General features: G+C 36.1%; 1 protein-coding gene across 4 annotated transcripts in view; it reads left to right on the forward strand.

Moving 5' to 3' along the window:
- The window catches only part of Col4a5 (collagen type IV alpha 5 chain), a 197,757-nt gene that overhangs the window by 122,264 nt on the left and 56,941 nt on the right, over positions 1–18,552 (forward strand). For all 4 annotated transcript variants that reach the window (XM_087600278.1, XM_087600280.1, NM_001426996.1 and 1 more), the window contains 10 exon segments: positions 5,123–5,296; positions 5,614–5,697; positions 8,770–8,862; positions 10,160–10,230; positions 10,925–11,116; positions 11,986–12,154; positions 13,416–13,508; positions 13,601–13,705; positions 14,883–14,980; positions 16,456–16,606. In XM_087600278.1, the coding sequence (XP_087456404.1) occupies positions 5,123–5,296; positions 5,614–5,697; positions 8,770–8,862; positions 10,160–10,230; positions 10,925–11,116; positions 11,986–12,154; positions 13,416–13,508; positions 13,601–13,705; positions 14,883–14,980; positions 16,456–16,606 (1,230 nt within the window).

An 18,552-nucleotide genomic window follows, 5' to 3' on the forward strand; every position in this document is an offset into this window, starting at 1 on the left:
GTTTGCCACACAAAAATGAGGACGTAGGTTTGAATCCCTGATGTAAAAACCTAGGGACAGTGATACATGCCTTCAATCCCATACAAGTAAGACAAGAGGATTCTTGACTAATTGTTACGTTCCAGCTTCAGTGAGAGAGTCCATCTTGAAATATAGCACGGAGAGTGATACTTGTACATCGGGGGGGGGGGAGGGGGAGGAAAAGAAGGAGAGAGGGAGAAAAGGAGGAAAACATAGACTTAAATACACAGATCAAAATTTATAAGTATGGTTATTAAGAAGAATAGAAATAAAATGTACAATTTAACTCCAATTAGAGGAAAAATAGATCAATCTATATAATAGAAGCTAAAATTAAGCAACAAGAAGGATAAACCTTGATGTATAGAAAAATAAATATAAGATGACACAGAAGATACTGAAAAGTAAATCATTAACCCCAAGAAACGTTAAAAGATAAAACACCAGCTAGATGATACTAATGTAAAATTGAGATAAAATACTTGTATAGTATTCAGAATATGTCTACCTGAAGCAGAGGAAACTTGAAAATAAGGTGCAAAAATTACTAATTAAATGATTCATAGGAAAAAGTAAGCTATTTAATTCTAATGTCAAGTGAAAGAAAATTTAATGAAAAATGCCTTACTAACACAGATATTAATAAATAATGATACAGTGATTAAAGTCATGAACCTTTACACAACTAATGAATAACCTTCAATTATATATTAAAATTGATAAGCTTCAGGGAGTCAGTTGACAGACCCTTAGCACACTGAGTATATTAATATAGGGTATAAATAATTTGGCCAACATAATGAAGCTATCTGTATAAGAGATATGCTCTAGGAAGCAAAGAATATATATTCTCTGTAAATTTACATAGAATATTTATAAAAGTAAACTCTTGACTTAAAAAGAATATATATTGTGTGTATGCCTGTATATGATTCTCTGTGACTACAGTAAAAAACTGGAAAACATTAAATATCCTTAAAATAAGGATGTTGTAGCCCTTGATGCCAAAAGACAGTACAGAGATGGGCAATGCTTTTTCCTGCTGCTTATTGGTTTGGAGGTAGAGCTGGGGCAGAAGTACCATGCAGGACACAGAGTCAGAGTATGGAAGCAGTCCAGTAGCTGGTTATGGAGGTAGAGCCCAGTTAGAGCCACATGAGTTGATGCAATGGCAGAGAAGTCGGGTTGAGATAGATGGGCTAGCTGAGAGACTGCCCCAGCAAACAGACCAACAGCCTTATCCATGTCCTTCTTATTAAGCCACAAGGGGACCCCTGAAAACTTGCAGTATTTTAAGCCTCTTGGCATTTTTCCTGCCCTGGCTTAGAAGCTCTATCAGTGAAAGCTGGTGTTGTATTTGTCAGTGTGCGTGACAAAATTCAGATGTCTAGATTTTTAAAGAGGCAAAATTTAAAAGATGTAAGTACAAAAATGTTAACTGTTCCAACTTGTATTTGACACATCACATAAAATGCAAAATAAAAATTGGAAATCAAAAAGAAATCCTTAAAATGATATTTGCATGTTGAAGAAGTTAAAAATAGTTACAGAGATAAAGCAGACATATGTGACAATGCTAAGCCACAAAATGCTAAGCCACAATAAAATGTGCTTCATATCAAAAGCCTTTGACTATAGAGCAAACTGTACCCACACTCTATCACAGACTACAAATACCAAAAATAAGAGAGAACTAGGAATGTAGCCCACGGATACCGTACTTGCATTTCACACACAAAGTACGTATCCTTAGAAATGATAAAGGAAACAAAATGGGATAAATTTAACTCACATGCACAAACAAGAAGAAACAAGCACAAAAAAGTAGAATTGAACACTTTAATGGGATGAAAAAATATATGGAATGAGAACAGAAACAGATACAGCTGAACATGGACAATAAAATATGATATGGAAATGTGTTCAAAATGAGGATAGATTGAAAATACAGTTAAGGTAAAACTCACAAATGGTAAAAACTAAAATTAGTAAAGAAAAAAGGATATTGCCATACATTTTTATTTTAAGTTACTGGAAAACTTAAATTTCCACTAATATATTTACTTTTCTAGATGAAAAATACTCTTTAAACAAATTATTAAAGATGTTATGAGTAGGAAGTCTAAGTCAATTAACATAGGTGATTTTGAAATATTGAAGATATACATGAAGAAGTGTTTATTTTGAGGCATTTTTATAGTTTTATGAATGAATTCTACCAAACTGGGAAAAAAAGAACCCCATGTTTTGTATTATTTCAAGGCATTAGTAGGAAACTTAATAACACCAATAACAAACCAGCCAAAGAAAAACACTATAAATAAAAATTACTCAATCTTACTTATGAACACACTATGATAATGCTACATTAAAATTACCATATCTCTCTATAAATTATACATGATGTTATCACTATTTAATTCTTACAAGATATCAAAGATGGTTCTGTTACATTGCCGTAACTGACTATATTTACAAAGTAAGAGACAGTAGAGCAATAAATGTATAGAAATTGATAATAGCAACAAAGCATGTAAATGTAGGGAAGAACTGTCCAGACCTTTATGAAATAGTTATGATTGGGGTTCAGTGGTTTGGAGAGCTAACTGCTCTCCAGAGGACTCACGGTTGGTTCTCGGTGTCTGCATGGTGACTTACAACTGCTGATAACTCCAGTTCCCAAGAATCAGATTCTTTTTACCACTTAGCACACCAGCACACAAATGCGGCACATAAAATCACACAGGTTGGCACAATACATATGAATTAAACATATAGTAATAGTGAAAAATTTAAAATTACTAAATATATACCAAGATACACTTTGTGTAAGAGATCAATAATTGAAAGCTCATTACACTAAGGAGTAATCTTTTAAAGTCCTGGCCATGAACATCTGTAATGGGAACCAAACCTGGGTCCTCTGGAAGGACAGGCAGTCCTTTTAACCACTGAGCTGTTTCTCCAAGTCCCAAGGAAGACATGTTATACGTTTGGGGAAATAGCCGTTTCGTTTAGAAGTGGATGGAACAAAACTTCTTTCTTCTAAAGTGAGATCTTTCTCCTGATCCAGCGTTCTCAGTACTGTGTGCATTTGATTACTGATACTCATCTTGTATCTGAGAGGTTAGTAAGTAAATAAGACTTAGTCATGATGTGTTCATACTCTTTTAATAAACACTTCTTAAATTAAAAAAAAAGTCCTGTCCATGAGATTCCAAATTCCAATAGGATTTTTAAGAGAAATTTATGTTGATACTGACATTAATGAAGAGGTTTAAACTCTAAGTGTAAAAAATGTTTTTTAAGTGTTTAATTATGTTCTTTATAGTTTTGAAAATAAAGCATAAAATGTGTTGATGTGCAAAAATAGGCCGTGCGACTAAAAATGTTCAGAAGCAGAGTTATGCTTTATTTGATCATGTTGAAATACCTGCTCTCTTTTTGCATTTTGGCAGTTTCATATGTGTGTATAATATACTATAATTATATTCAGCTTCATTTACTTCTGTCATTCCCCTTAATTTCCCTTTGATCCCCTTCTTCCTACCTAGTACCCCCAGTGACAAGACTACTGATGAAAAGTAACACCCCTCCTCCATCAACAATCAACACTCCAAAAGTCCTCAGGAAAGAGGAGATCCCTGGAGTACTTTCTTTATTCATGATAAATTGTTGAAAAGCCCATCGTATAAAAGGATCTGTAGCTGCTGTGTATTCCGGATTTGCAATGGCCATGTCATATCTGAATGGCAGCCTTTCATGGCACACTTCTATGTTTTTGTCACGGAGCCACAGTTTTTGTTAAACATTCTCTCCACCCCCATATTACCCTCCGAAGTGCTTGCTGACAGGAGCCTGATATAGCAGTCTCCTGAGAGGCTCTGCCAGAGCCTGACAAACACAGATGTGGATGCTCGCAGCCAACCATCGGACTGCAATGGAGGAGTTGGGAAAAAAACAGAAGGAGCAACCCCATAGGAATAACAACAATATCAACCAACCAGACCCCTCCCCCGCAGAGCTCCCAGGGACTAAATCAGCAACCAAAGAGTACACATGGAGGGATCTATGGCTCCAGCTGCATATGTAGCAGAGGGTAGCATTATCTGTCATCAATGGGAGGGGAGGCCCTTGGTCTTGTGAAGGCTCAATGCCCCAGTGTAGGGGAATGTCAGGGTGGGAAGGAGTGAGTGAGTGAATGGGTGGTTGGGGGAACACCCTCATAGAAGCAGAGGGAGGGGAATGGGATAGGGGGTTTGCAGAAGGGAAACCAGGAAAGGGGATAACATTTGAAATGTAATATCCAATTGAAATAAAATATTCAATAAAAATAATCAAAAATGTAGAAAGAAAAAATAATCCCCTCCCCCCATTACTAATGATTTTTCTGATATTTCTAAGGGTAGAACATCATGTGAAAGAAAGTGTATTAATTTATTAGTAATTTCAAAAAGTCATAAAATTACCTTTGTTAGATGGTTTTAAGACAGGGGCTCACTATGTATGGCTCTCATGGAACTCACTACATCAGGTTGGCCTTGAACTCACAGAGATTCACCTACCCTTGTCACCTGAGTGCTGGGTATAAAGGTGTGCCCTGCCACTTCCTGGCTATTAATTTAAATAATTATGCCTTGTACTCAAACTGTTACATCATTTAAAATTTTTTTGCAAATGTTAATTATCATAGAAAACCTTAAGACAAAAAAGAATTGAACAGGAACTAAGTTGGGGAGGAAGGGGTTTAAAACATGAGCAGCAAACATGGAGAGGAAAGATAAAATAGTGCACATTGTCTCTTCCATGCAGAATCTAATTTAGCCTTATAGAATGACATGGAAGCAAGAAGAAGACTGGGTGGAGAAAAGAGAGTAAGGAAGGGTGGGACAAGAGATGGTTATGGTAGTATGGTGGTGGATATGAACATATATATATATATGCCATAATGTAATCCATTGTTTTGTTTACTAAAAATACAATTTTCAAAATGTGCAAAGACTATCCAACCAGTATCATATTAAAGGCAGATTTTATCATTCCTGATGTCTCCTTGAGAATCAAGGTGGTCACTTTAACATGTACTTTTTTTTTTATTTAGGGACAGCTGTCATGGGTCCCCCTGGTCCTCCTGGATATCCTGGTGAAAGGGGCCAGAAAGGTGATGAAGGTCCCCCTGGAATTTGTATTCCTGGATCTCCTGGACTTGATGGACAGCCTGGAGCTCCTGGCTTTCCAGGACCTCCTGGTCCTCCTGGCCCCCAGTTACCCCCGAGTAAGCTGTGTTTTTATCCTGACAAGTTTGACTGTTCTTTTGCTCCACTTCATTTATAAGTGAATCTGACTGAACTTTGGCATCATCATTTATGTTCCTGATATCTAAGAAATTACGCTGTTATTTTTAGTTTGTGGTTTTAGTAATTCATTGGTCTTCAAACAGTGTTCAATATCAAGGACATGTCGCCACATTGCTTATTGAGTAGCATTTTTACTGAGAAATAATTTAAAACAAATATTTTTCTAGCCTTTCTGTTTTTTCTCTAGTCTTCTCAACATTTAACAATCATCTTGCTATTTTATCATTAACTTCAGGTGATGAAATCTGTAAAGCAGGCCCTCCAGGGCCCCCAGGATCTCCAGGTGACCAAGGACTCCAAGGAGAGCAAGGAGTAAAAGGTTTGATCCCTGGGCATCTTTTCATTCTTTAAAGTCATTTGCAGAATGCCCTGTATTCTAACTTCTATCTTAAGACAGCCATTCCCAAGCCCACACTCCAATATCATCCCCTTAACAATAGTGTATATTTCTGTAGTGTTAATTTCATATCTCAGCTCTTTTTAGCTTACAACTTCTAATAACTTGACTCTAGCAGATCTCTCATTGAAACCTACCTTAGACTTGCTGTAACTTAATGGTATATTGTCTTTCTCTTAAATTACCTTAAATTACGTGACCATTCGTTGAAATCAACTCTTTTATTAAGCTTGACTGCTTGGCAGTTTCCTCAGTTCCTTTTTTTCATCTGGAACTGAGGTTTAGTATCTTCGTTTCTCTTTATACTTACAGTAATTATCACTTTAAGATTCTTAACTCGCCTCCTTCTTCATTGACAAATTAAAGTAATAACCAACACTTGCAAGGATCTATGCCGCCATGTACACAGAGCTACTTACATTTGCGCCCAGGCAGTACTTTCTTAACTAATTATCGCTACTATTTCTACTTAAAGCCTAGTAGTCTGGATGCCCTCCTGTTTCCCGAAGAGTTTTGATTCAAAAAAAATTTCACCTAGTTTTTCCACTTCTACTCTAAGTAATAAAAAATATTACAATGTTTCAAGTTCCTAGGAAAGTTAATGACCATAGTATAGGCCCAGTTCTTCAGGGGAAGAAAAACAAGTCAATGAAAAATATGGAGGCTGTATTTGTGTAAAGATGCTGGATAAGTCATCCAGCAAACAGACATGAGATGAAAATGTAACAATTTTATCTAATGTACAATATATTTACTACATAGAGGACTGTGGTAATAAATTAGTACTACCATTCTGGTGCCTTATAAAAGAGTACATTTTTGTCATGCTGAAATTGGTTGGGGCTGAAAAATCAACCTATAAGTGGCTAATAATATTAATGACAAAGGGAGAGATTTTTGGTCACTAGAGTTTCCTACAGTTGAAAAATAGTAATGATTTTTCTATTGCCATTAGTCTTGCTTTAATATTACATGAAAATTCTAATTACATGATTATTTACTTTTTGTTTTTTTGTTTTCTAAGAGTTTCTTAAACATCTAGCTATTTACAGTAGACTGAAGTTAGTGTTAAATGTTAGTGGTGGTCTTGGAATTGTATTAAGATTTGTTTGGGTCTTTGGTAGCATTCGTTTGTATTTTGTTCAGGAGTGATGCCAGCATTAGCATATATTATATCAGTGTCAGTAGAAGACCTGTAATATACTAATTGAAGGTGTTAATGGTGGCTTTTGATAAACTTAATTATAGCTGTGTTATTAAGAAATTATGAGGTAGAGGTTTTTTGTTCAATTCAATAATTGAGAGATTGAATAATTTATGAAGGTGAAGAAACAGATCCTGATTAAGATGCAATAGGTATGACTATGTTATAACACTCTGAAATTTGAATAATAGTATGAATTCTGGGTCCTCACTTGCATTTTTATTATAATTGAGATTACTCAAGTAATGACAGTAATGCTCAAGCAATACATAATAAGAAGAATTAAAAATATAGGTACTACAATTAAGGAAATAAATATTATCTATCTTAATTTTTTAATTATTTTTATTCATTCGGAATTGCCAAGGGTTTATGCTTAGATAGCTATATGATTTAGGGTACTGCCTTTTTAACTAAGTTAACTCTAGAAGATTTGAAGCTGTATTTTTGATTATTAGTTTGCCGATAAATAACTTCATTGTAGTTGAAAAATCCTAGAAAATTGGAGGAACCATGGGTAGATGAAGAACACTAAGTTGTAAGATGATGATGAGGGTAATCATTGAAGGAATGCATCTGTAGGTATTTGTGGGGGCATTTTCGAGACAATATTGTTTGACATCTTAAATCTTCAAAATGCTGCCAAACATGGGATGTTTCATTGGCTTAATTAATAATGGGAGTTGTTTTCTTAAAATTAACTAATGCAAATAATCCAGATTACCTTAAAATATTGAAAAAGAGGATTCTTATGTGATATACAGGAGTTGGGAGAGGGGAAACAATATGATCAAAATATACTATATGAAAAATTAAATAGGTAAATAATAGAAATAGCTTACAAAATAAGGGTAGCTGGGATAGCTAGATTTGTAAGATTACCACAAATTCTTTGGGGGTGATAGAGGTAGAATAGGGTATGGTAGTTTTTAAATCTTTAAATAGACATCATAAAATGGTTTTTAAATCTTTAAGCAAAACATGTAGTTTGCTCATGAATTCCCTTATAGTATGAAAGGCCACATAACTAGTAGTGCGTGCATAGCAGATGAATGTGCAATTCATTATTTTTAAGTCTGCTCGTGGGACAAATGGAGTTTGTTATAATGATGGCTCTTGTGTTTAATACACTAGACTGTAGCTTGTATGTTTCACCATAAGCCATTCATTTCCCTTACAAATCTATAACCTAATCCCACTTCCTCATTCCACTTCAGCAGACTGATCTATGGGCCGTTCCTTGCCTATACATAGACTATGCTATACTTATGCAAATGCCATGCCTTTCATTTTGCTCATAGAGATATCTTGTCAATGAGATCTGTCCTGACATCACTCTATTTAAAAATTGCAACTTTTCCCCCACCTACTGATCCTTAGTCACACTTAACTCCTTTTCCTCCAGCAAATGTATTTCATACACATTTAAAAGCTTACTGGATGTAATATTATATTAAACGTGTGTTATTTAATAATTTATTTTCTTTATTGTTTATTACTCCTTTCTATTGGAAGGGAGTTAGCTCCACAAAAATGTGGAATTTTGTCTATTTCCTTTATTTTTTATTTGTCACAAATACTTAAAGCCGTTCTCTATATAGACTAGACACTCAGTATTTATCTGTCTAAGAATTGATTTTAGACATAGGCTTCTCTAGTCACACTGTTGGGTAGGAACACTATTATTCCTTACAGCTGACTTCTTTAGAATCCCATCAAAAGAAGGTTTAAGTAACCCTTCAATAATATTTGTTTTTGTTTTTTGTTTTTGTTTTTTTGTTTTTTGCCAGGTGACAAAGGTGATACTTGCTTCAACTGTATTGGAACTGGCATTTCAGGGCCTCCAGGCCAACCAGGTTTACCAGGTCTCCCAGGTCCTCCAGGTAAAATATCTTCCATATAGTCAATTTATATTTTGGCTCTTTTGAATATGCCCACTGTTTTATTACAATGTTAGTTTACCATTTTATAGCTAGTCACTTATGTCTAGAATTTTTTGAGTATGAAACATCCCTCTTAAATAAATTGTACTTCTATTTAGAACTGGAAGCTACCAACATTATTGGTTATAGCATTTGGTATTATTCAAAGACTTACATTGTCCCAACGGTGAAATGACATTTAGAGTCAGAATTTTCTTCTAGAAAACTAGGAAGAATGTTCAGACTATCTGGACCATCGTGAGTATTGTTTCCAAAGGCAGAGTCATTGGGGATATATTACAAATGGTCGTTAAGAAACAAGGTTTCTATTAAACTTCTGGCAACAAGCTGCCAATATTTTTTCTACATATATGGCCTCCCTCCTAATTTTGAGTCATTTTTGAGAACTGCAAATATTCCACTCATTAACTCTTTACATATGCTAATATTTCATATTCTTGAGGTTGAGGTTGTATATAAAATGCTTGTCCAGTATGATAATAGATTCCAGACTGATTATCAGTCTAGTGTGTCTACCAAAGACACAAAACCATTAGGAGTTTGGAAATACTTTTAGCAAGTTTCATAGGTGCCACAAGGAGCTAGTTATATAGCCTGTACTTCCAGTCTAGTTTGTCTTAAACTTGGGAATAAATATGAATGACACAGACGCCTTGCTAAAATCCAGACTGCTGGATCCAATCCCCAAGTTCTGATTCAGTAACACTGGATTAAACAATTCACAGTAGTATCCAAGTATTAACTTTCAAACTAATAACCAGGAAATAATAATGATACAGTTAGTTCAGAGATTTATATGTACAACCACTGCTTTAGGAACTTTTTTTTCCCGTAATGGCTGGTACTAAACAGATCTCTTAAGCCACATCATAAGGAAGGGCAAACCAAAGAAAGAGCTAGTAAAGATAAAGGGAGATTATATAACTGAAAATTAAGATAAGCAGGCTCCTTTCCTTGCTTCTCCCAGTGGCAATAGGGTGGTTATAGGGACTCAAGCCCCACCTTACAGTTTCTAGTAGCTCAAACTTCGCAAAAGAATACTCAGGAGCTGGAGATATTGGGGGATGCAAATAAATGGTAATTTATAAAAAAGTCTGATTTCTTCCTATTGACAACATGAAAGAGGGAAGAATCTGAGTTAAGTGTGATAGAATTCTCTGTTTAAAATTGAAGTTTGTGATGAGCTGATTTCTAAAGGCTTAAGGCTCAGTGCTCATCTGATCTATGTATGTCTTAGGATCTCTTGGAATCCCTGGAGAGAAGGGCGAGAAAGGACAAGCTGGGACAACTGGTCCAAAAGGATTGCCAGTAAGCTTTGATTATTATATTATGGGCTACAAAGTACTGAAAGGTGCCATGTGCCCTTCGATTTTTCCCTTAGGAACAGAAACATACAAAATTTGGTTTAAATTAGGATTTATCTTATTCCTTCCCTGCCATGCCCAACCTCGACCAGCAAGGAAGACACGACCACAGGAGATCTTCTTCAAGCAGTTTTACTCAGAAACCTTGATACAACCTTCTGACTCTCTCTCTCCTGACTCTCTCTCTCCTGATTCTCTCTTCTTCTCTTTTCCGACTCTCTCTTCTCTGACTCTCTCACTTCCCTCTCCCTTTCTTTCTCCTCTCTCTGCAGGGAACACCCTGCACCACACTTAAATAGCTAGCACTGGCCAGTCCTAGCAAGCCACGTGGGTCATGTAGATAGGCTGTCACTATGCGGAAGCTAGCAGGCCAGGCAGACATAGCCAAATAAGGACTTCTTTACTGCAAGGAGCGCTCACTGTTGGGAGGGTGGAAGGCGGAAACCAGCGCCATCTTTGAGGCGTGGCACGTCACAGCTCTCTACACTTCCCTCTCTCTTTTTCCATCCTTACTTCATGTTTCTTTGTATGGTAAATGTTATCATTGGGGTTAACTGGGCAAGTTGGAGGGAAAATGTTAAGAAAAAAAATCTGATTTCCTTTTTTCATTCTTCCCCCTCTTTTTTCTTACAACTCAGGGCATTCCTGGACCTCCAGGTGCTCCAGGCTTTCCAGGGTCTAAGGGTGACCCTGGTGATATTCTCACTCTTCCGGGAATGAAAGGTGAAAAAGGAGAATTGGGTTCCCCTGGAGCTCCAGGGCTTCCTGGTCTACCTGGTAGTCCTGGAAAGGATGGTTTGCCAGGACTTCCTGGCCCCAAAGGAGAGCCCGTGAGTTGGTTTGATATTCTTACTTTTATGTCAGATTGTCATTTAGTAATGTTTCCTACAGCATGAGTTTCTATCTCAATGGTAGAACTTATACTTGGTGTGTGTGAGTCTCTCAATTCAATTCTCAGTACTCCCCACCCTCCAAAAAGCACTTGCCAAATTAAAATAGAAAAGGATCCTTGTTATTAGATGAAGATTCTACTAATGCCTAAAATCATATGATTTTACATTGAAATGGTACATCGATACTAACTACAATTGTTTTACTGTTTTCTTTCAGTTTTATCAACGCAGTATGGTATTGATTATTATTAGCTATAATTAGATGGACAGGAAGATAAAATGCTTAGGTGTCAGTAAGATTCAGCTCTTATTCTAAACATCTCTGTGATCCTTTAAGCATGAAAAGAAATCTAGTTTGCTTTGTATATATAGAAATGTTATAGATTTCTGTGAGTAGACAGCCAGATTAAGAATCTAAAGAGTAAAACACTAAGCATAAATATTCTCTTTTATATTCAACATATAGTACAGGGTTTTTGGATGGGATATATACATATATATTAATAGTATTAATAGACAATAATATCTCAACTCATGGTAGGGTATAACATTTTTGAGAGAAGAGACTTTCATCTACTCGTCTACTCAGCTTGTACCTCTGAAAGATAGAGTTCAGAAATATTTACTGGAGCAGGGAATGAGTAAGTAGGTAATCATAGACTCAGTTTAAGAACATCATAACACAGTTATATAGCATAACTTCAAGGAGTATGGCTGGATCATGTCCCTGGTTGTATTCATTCATACTAACCTACATGAAGTTGTTACCATCAATGTTTTTATGTCTTAAACATTTCCATTTTCAGGGTGGAATCACTTTTAAGGGTGAAAGGGGTCCTCCTGGGAACCCAGGTTTACCAGGTCTCCCAGGAAATATGGGACCTACAGGCCCTGTTGGTTTTGGGCCTCCAGGCCCCGAAGGTGAAAAAGGCATACAAGGTGTGGCGGGAAATCCAGGCCAGCCAGGATTACCAGGTATGTTTACTATTGTTTTGTTTTAAAAGTAGAAATAAGATATATATATATATATAGAGATAGATAGATAGATAGATAGATAGATAGATAGATAGACAGACAGACAGACAGACAGACAGACAGACAGACAGACAGGCGGATGGATAAAAAGTTAAAAAAAATCTTGGGAAATGTGTTTCTTTGGCCATCTATATGTTTATAGGAAGGGAAGACAATGTTTTTGTTTAAAGTGAGATTTCTTGTTAACTTATTCCAGCCAATGTTGATAGTGTTATTTGTATTTTGTTCTTGTATACATGTTTCTGTAGCTGTATCTATGTAACTGGAAAGTGTTCATGCACATAACTGTTTTTATTAATATTTTTAAATTATAATAGAATTATAAAATTTTCTGCCTTCCTTCTTCCCTCCAACTCCTTCCATCTCCCTTGCTCTTTCAAATTTAGATCCCTTTTCTTGAAATGTTGTTTCATATGTGTGTGTTCCTATATGTACATTTCTAAACACACACACACACACACACACACACACACACACACACACACACGTACCTGAATACATAAAAACAACCTGCTTGGCCTGTATAATCTTACCTTTATGTATATGTTTTGAGGGCCAAGCACATGTACCTTAATTTTAGAGAGAGGGTCCCTCACTGAACCTGGAGTTTGTCGTTATCACTAGGCTGACTAGCCAGTGTACTCCGAGGGTCTGCTTCCCTCCACATGCTCAGTATTTGGGTTATAGATGTGCGCTGCCATGGCTACAGTGTTATGGGTGGTAAGGATCTTACTACAGATTCTTAGTCAGCAGGCACTCTGTGGGGAGCTACCCTTCCATCCTAATTTATGTTCTGAGTCTCAAGGTAGTTGTTCCAGATAAAATTGAGAGAGATTTTCCTGTTTTTGTTTTTGTTTTTGTTTTTTTTTGTCTTGTACTATCCATGTTCTCTTGTGTTAGACGATAATGGCCCATATTGTACAAAGGCAGACCTCTCCCTTCCTTAAATCACTAATTTAAATACACTTATCTTCTGCAATTAGGGGCCACCGGCATAAAGCAGAGATATTTTATCAGCTTTCTGAATATCCTTTAATCTAGTCTGGCTGACATCTAAAATTAATAATCAAATCATCAATCATGGAAGTACCTAAAAGCATCATCTGCTTTTAATCTTTGAAATTTCTTGTATAGACAGAGTGGGATCGTTATCATTAGTCAAGTCTCTGATTCTCACTGAGACCAATTCATTTGTTTTCAGGTCCTAAAGGTGATCCAGGCCAGACCATCAGCCAGCCAGGAAAGCCTGGCTTGCCAGGGAATCCAGGCAGAGATGGTGAAGTGGGTCTTCCAGGTAGGCAAAGAATTCATTTTATTTCAAAACATCCTCATCACTGAACTTCTTCTTTTGGATGTTCCCCATTCTTACACTACTGTTTCCTGTAGGTGATCCTGGACTTCCAGGCCAACCAGGCCTACCAGGAATACCTGGTAGCAAAGGAGAACCAGGTATCCCTGGGATTGGGCCTCCAGGACCACCTGGTCCCAAAGGTATGTAGGGCAAGGTGTGGGGCAATGTAGAGTACCTGGTTAGTTAGATACTATTCTTTCGTAATATGAAACAAAGTAGCTGTAACTTTTTGTGTATACCATTTAAAAAATGTATATGAAAAGTCATATGGCAGCTGGAAAGATGGCTTAGTGACTAAGAGGACTAGGGTTTAATTCTTAGCATCTCCAGAGCAGCTCCTAATCACTCTTCACTCTCTAAGTCTGGTGGATTCAATGCCATCCTCTGGTTTCTTAGGATACTAGGCACACACATGATTCATGTATATAAACACAGACAAAACACCTATACACATAAAACTGAAATGATAAAAATAAATATTAAAGAAGAAAAGTCATTATATGAACCTTAATTTTGGAGACAGGGTCTCTCACTGAACCTGGAGTTCATTTTCTAAAACAGTCTAGTAATGAAACTATCTACAATTCAAAGAAGCAAAATTTATTTATGTGCTAAAGAAGATCATGGGAATTATTACATTTGTATTCATCCTTGTAGTCTTGGAGCTTAGAATAGTTCCTAGGAATGTTGCAAGAAGTACACAAATACGTGTTAACTTAATGGACTCTATGAATCAGAAAACAGATGTACAATGTTTTATCCCAAGTAAAATACACCCTTGATTTATTGAAAAATTTAGGGTTTTTACTACAGTTCTGCTTTACTCCTCCCAGAAATTATTCTTATAAATGGCAGAGTTTCTGTCACCTTTGGGTGATGAAAATTCCTTACTTATATCAAATATTTTTTTATAAATGACAGATTTGATTTTCTGTGTTAATGCTCATATACATAAGTTGAATCTAGCTCATCTGCAGAAGTACATGCTAGGCATTCTGCCACGTTCCATCACAATGTAAGCAGAAGGGAAGGCCTGTATTTATGTGTGGCATTGGTTCACAATATTTAATTCTGATGTATTCTATACTTCAGAAGAGCACATCTTCATCTACAGCCATTACTCTGTGGAAATGAAAGGATAAGGTGATGATGTAGAGAGTCACAGATGTCTATTAGGCTTGATTCTAAGTGGCCATACAGAATGCTCCTGTAATTTCCACGTGTCAGTGTATAAAGCATGATTAGGGAGATGAGGATGTGACTATCTTAAAGTTTATTCTTTCTGTGGGTTAAAAACAATGACTTGCTATTTTGCAGGTTTTCCAGGAATTCCTGGACCTCCAGGACCTCCTGGGGCCCCTGGAAGAATGGGCCCAGAAGGGCCTCCTGGGTTACCGGGCTTTCCAGGACCCAAGGTCTGAAAGTTATTTTTAAAGGATTTATTTATTTTTACTTTGTACGTGTATGAGTGATTTGTCTGCATGAGTATATAGGTGCACCATGGGTGCCTGGTGTGATGACTGTGGAGGTCAGAAGAGGGCCTCAGATGCCCTGGAACTGAGGTCACAGACAGTTGTTAACTACGGTGTGGGTGCTGGGAATCGAGCCTGAGTTCTCCACAAGAGCACTCAACTTCTGAGCTATCTCTCTAGCCCCAGTCTGGAACATTTTACCTTACCCCTTTCCATTTTTCCATCTTCTCTACTCTCCTTAGTCCCAGTTCCTATTCATCTTAGACATTACACCAAATCTTTATTATATTGATACAGAGCATATTTTCATTTAAAAATAACAAATCCCAAACCATCTTTAATACGATAAGAGTTAATACTTAGATCCAAAAAGTTTCTGACCTTGTGTTAGACTGGTAGGTTTTTGGATTAGACGAAAGACCCCAGTGATCAGCTTGGCCTATGTTTATGTATATAAACAATAACTTATTTCATACTTACAGTACATGTGTGATGATTGGTAAAGTTGTGCTGGATATATCAAGCCCTTCCTGTATTCTTTCCTCTGTTCCAATTCCATTAAGGATACATAAATCAAATCCCTGCTACTTGGTAGTACTAATAAGTAACTTCCTTTATATTTCTTCTATTGTATCTTATTTAACCTCTAACACTTTTCAGTCAGCCTTCAGCAGAGTGCTGCAGTGTGTAATTATCCCAACATTTCCTATATCTTCTGTGCTTAAATGATTTAATCTCTCTGGGTTTCATTCTTATTACTTGTTTTTCTTGGGGAAAACATCTGATAGGCTTTCATGAGAAAAATATATCTCTGTTGGCCTGCTTTTATTTTATGATGAGCATTTTCAAATAAACACAGAAGCCAAAGAAATAATGTAATGAAATTTCACATATGCATTTGCCAGGTACAAAGTGACTAAGATTATAGTAACACTTCCTTGATCTTTTCCTGTTTTTTGGGAAGTGGGTGGTCTCATTTAACCCAAATCTCAAAATTACAACATTTCACTTACAAATGCTTCAGCATTCAGATCTAACTAAATGGAAATTGTATACAGAAACCACAATGGCATTATAAGACTTAGTCATGTTAAAAATAATTACACGAATTATTTAATTCTCAGTCCACATTCACGTTTCCTCAAATGAGTAGAGTGTCATTTAATCCTTGGATTTTCAGTTAACTTTCATATTTTGAAAACATTCCAACTCATTTACTTTGCTTTTACTAAATTCTATTTCTGATCCTTTCAGATATTTTCTCTAACATGCCCATTATTTTTAATTTAATTATCCTCTCCTTACTATGGAAGAGAAATATTGCTTTGTATTCAATGCTTTCGATTCTCTATAGTAAACGGTAAACACCAGGAAAGTCACGGGACTTTTCGTTGTGTTTTGTCATGTGTATGCTTAAGGGAGAGCCAGGATTTGGGTTACCTGGGCCACCTGGGCCACCAGGATTCCCAGGTTTCAAAGGAACACCTGGTCCAAAAGGTGATCGTGGTTTACCAGGACCTCCAGGTCCTCCAGGACACACTGGCTTGGATGGGCTACCTGGACCAAAAGGTAAGGAGGCTCTTGTTACTTTTCAATTTGTTTTAAACTTTTATTTATGTTGAAACCTTTGGAAAAGGTTATGGGTAATAAGCAAGCTAATTGGAAATTCCATGATGCCTGTCGGCCACTGTTTTAATTTTGTTCATATTCTACTAGTTTTTTTTTTCATTTGTCAAAACAGAGGATATAATTGTCTCTTGCCTTTTGATTTATTCATTTTGTATAATTTCATAATTTAAGAATTACTCCATATAATTTAAATTTAACCTAATTCAGTGGCCTCGTATTAAATTGCATGGGTATACTATCAGTGACTACATAATATCTGATTGCAAATAATGTCACACATGTAATTTAGATATGTGCAGGTACAATAGTAGACTAGAAGAGCAAAAATTAATTTTCTTAGTAAAAGGTAAGAGTATAAGGCTGGAGGGATGGCTCAGCAGTTAAGAGCACCCGACTAATCTTCCAGAGGTCCTGAGTTCAATTCCCAGCAACCACATGGTGGCTCACAACCATCTGTAAAGAGATCTGATGCCCTCTTCTGGTGTATCTGAAGACAGCTACAGTGTACTTATATATAATAAATGAATAAATCTTTTAAAAAAAAGGTAAGAGTATAAATAGTGTGAAATGTCTCTCTGTCTGAGCCATTGTACACTCCTAGCAACAATGAACGAAGCACTTGTTTCTTCCAACCCCTACCCAATAATGGATAAAACAAAACAAAACAAAAACACAAATATCTCCTGGCTTTTTCTAACCTGATGGAAATAAGTAGATTTTTCAGTAGACTTTAAAGCATTCCATTGTAAAGTTTTCAAATACACAGGAACAGTAAAAAGAACTGTACATCAAATGTCTATCGGCCTGCTGCTTAGGTCCTAATTATAAAATTTTGTCTCATTCAAAATTATTTTTAAATGAAATACTACAGATGTAATAGCTAGAGATAGAGTTGCACATCAGGGAACTTGCCTAGTATGTGAAAGGATCTGGATTCATTCCTCAACCCCAGAAATGGAAATGTTATATATAATACAGTGTAGAAAAGACAATACCATGCCTGCTATATACACCCACCACTGATGGTCTATAGTGAATGTTTTTTTATACATATTTTCTCATATATCTGTCCATCTATACATCTCTATATATAATCATCAATTTCTTTTTGATGAATATCAAAACAAGTTGCAGACGTTGTGCTCATCTCCCTAAATATTCAGCAGGCATATAAAAGGTTTCTATGTGTTTTGTTTCTATAAAAAATCCATGGATGTATTGACAAACACAATCTAATATCATATATTCCAGGGCTGGGGATGCAGCTCATTGTATCTGCGTTTTCCTGCCTGGTACACACACCCACACCCACACCCACACACACACACACACACACACACACACACACACACACACACACATCCAGAAACTGACCTTATTCAAGGTTCCAATTAGTTTGTAACAACCATACCAATATTGTTATGAAGCTTTTTAGAACTAGTATTCTTTTGTCTGTCCTAGAAACCTTAAATATAGAATCATGCAATAAGGACATTCTTATGAAATATCTTTCACTGTGCATATTTTTAGAAAAAATATCATTGCTAGTTCTTATTTCTACTAAATTTTTGGAGATGCCATTGTTAGAATCTCTGGGTTTTGTCAAGTTCCCGAGTATTATGAAGAAGCTGTTAGAAGACTTCTGAGTCTTTTGGTGGATACATGTTTTGAGTATGCTTATACATGTAGCTAAGATTAGAACTGTGCTCATATGTGTGTGCTCACTTGTATAAGAGACTATTAGATCTTTTTCTAAAAGGGTAGCCACATTAAAATTCACCCTAGTATAATATTTTCAGTTAATCATGATTCTATCTGATATTAAAGTTTTACCTCTTTGTGGTAGTATCATAAATTACATATTCAATTTAATTTCTCTGATGATA

This window comes from Rattus norvegicus, chromosome X (assembly GCF_021556685.1).
Source record: "Rattus norvegicus strain SHRSP/BbbUtx chromosome X, alternate assembly SHRSP_T2T, whole genome shotgun sequence".
Lineage (NCBI taxonomy): Eukaryota > Metazoa > Chordata > Mammalia > Rodentia > Muridae > Rattus > Rattus norvegicus.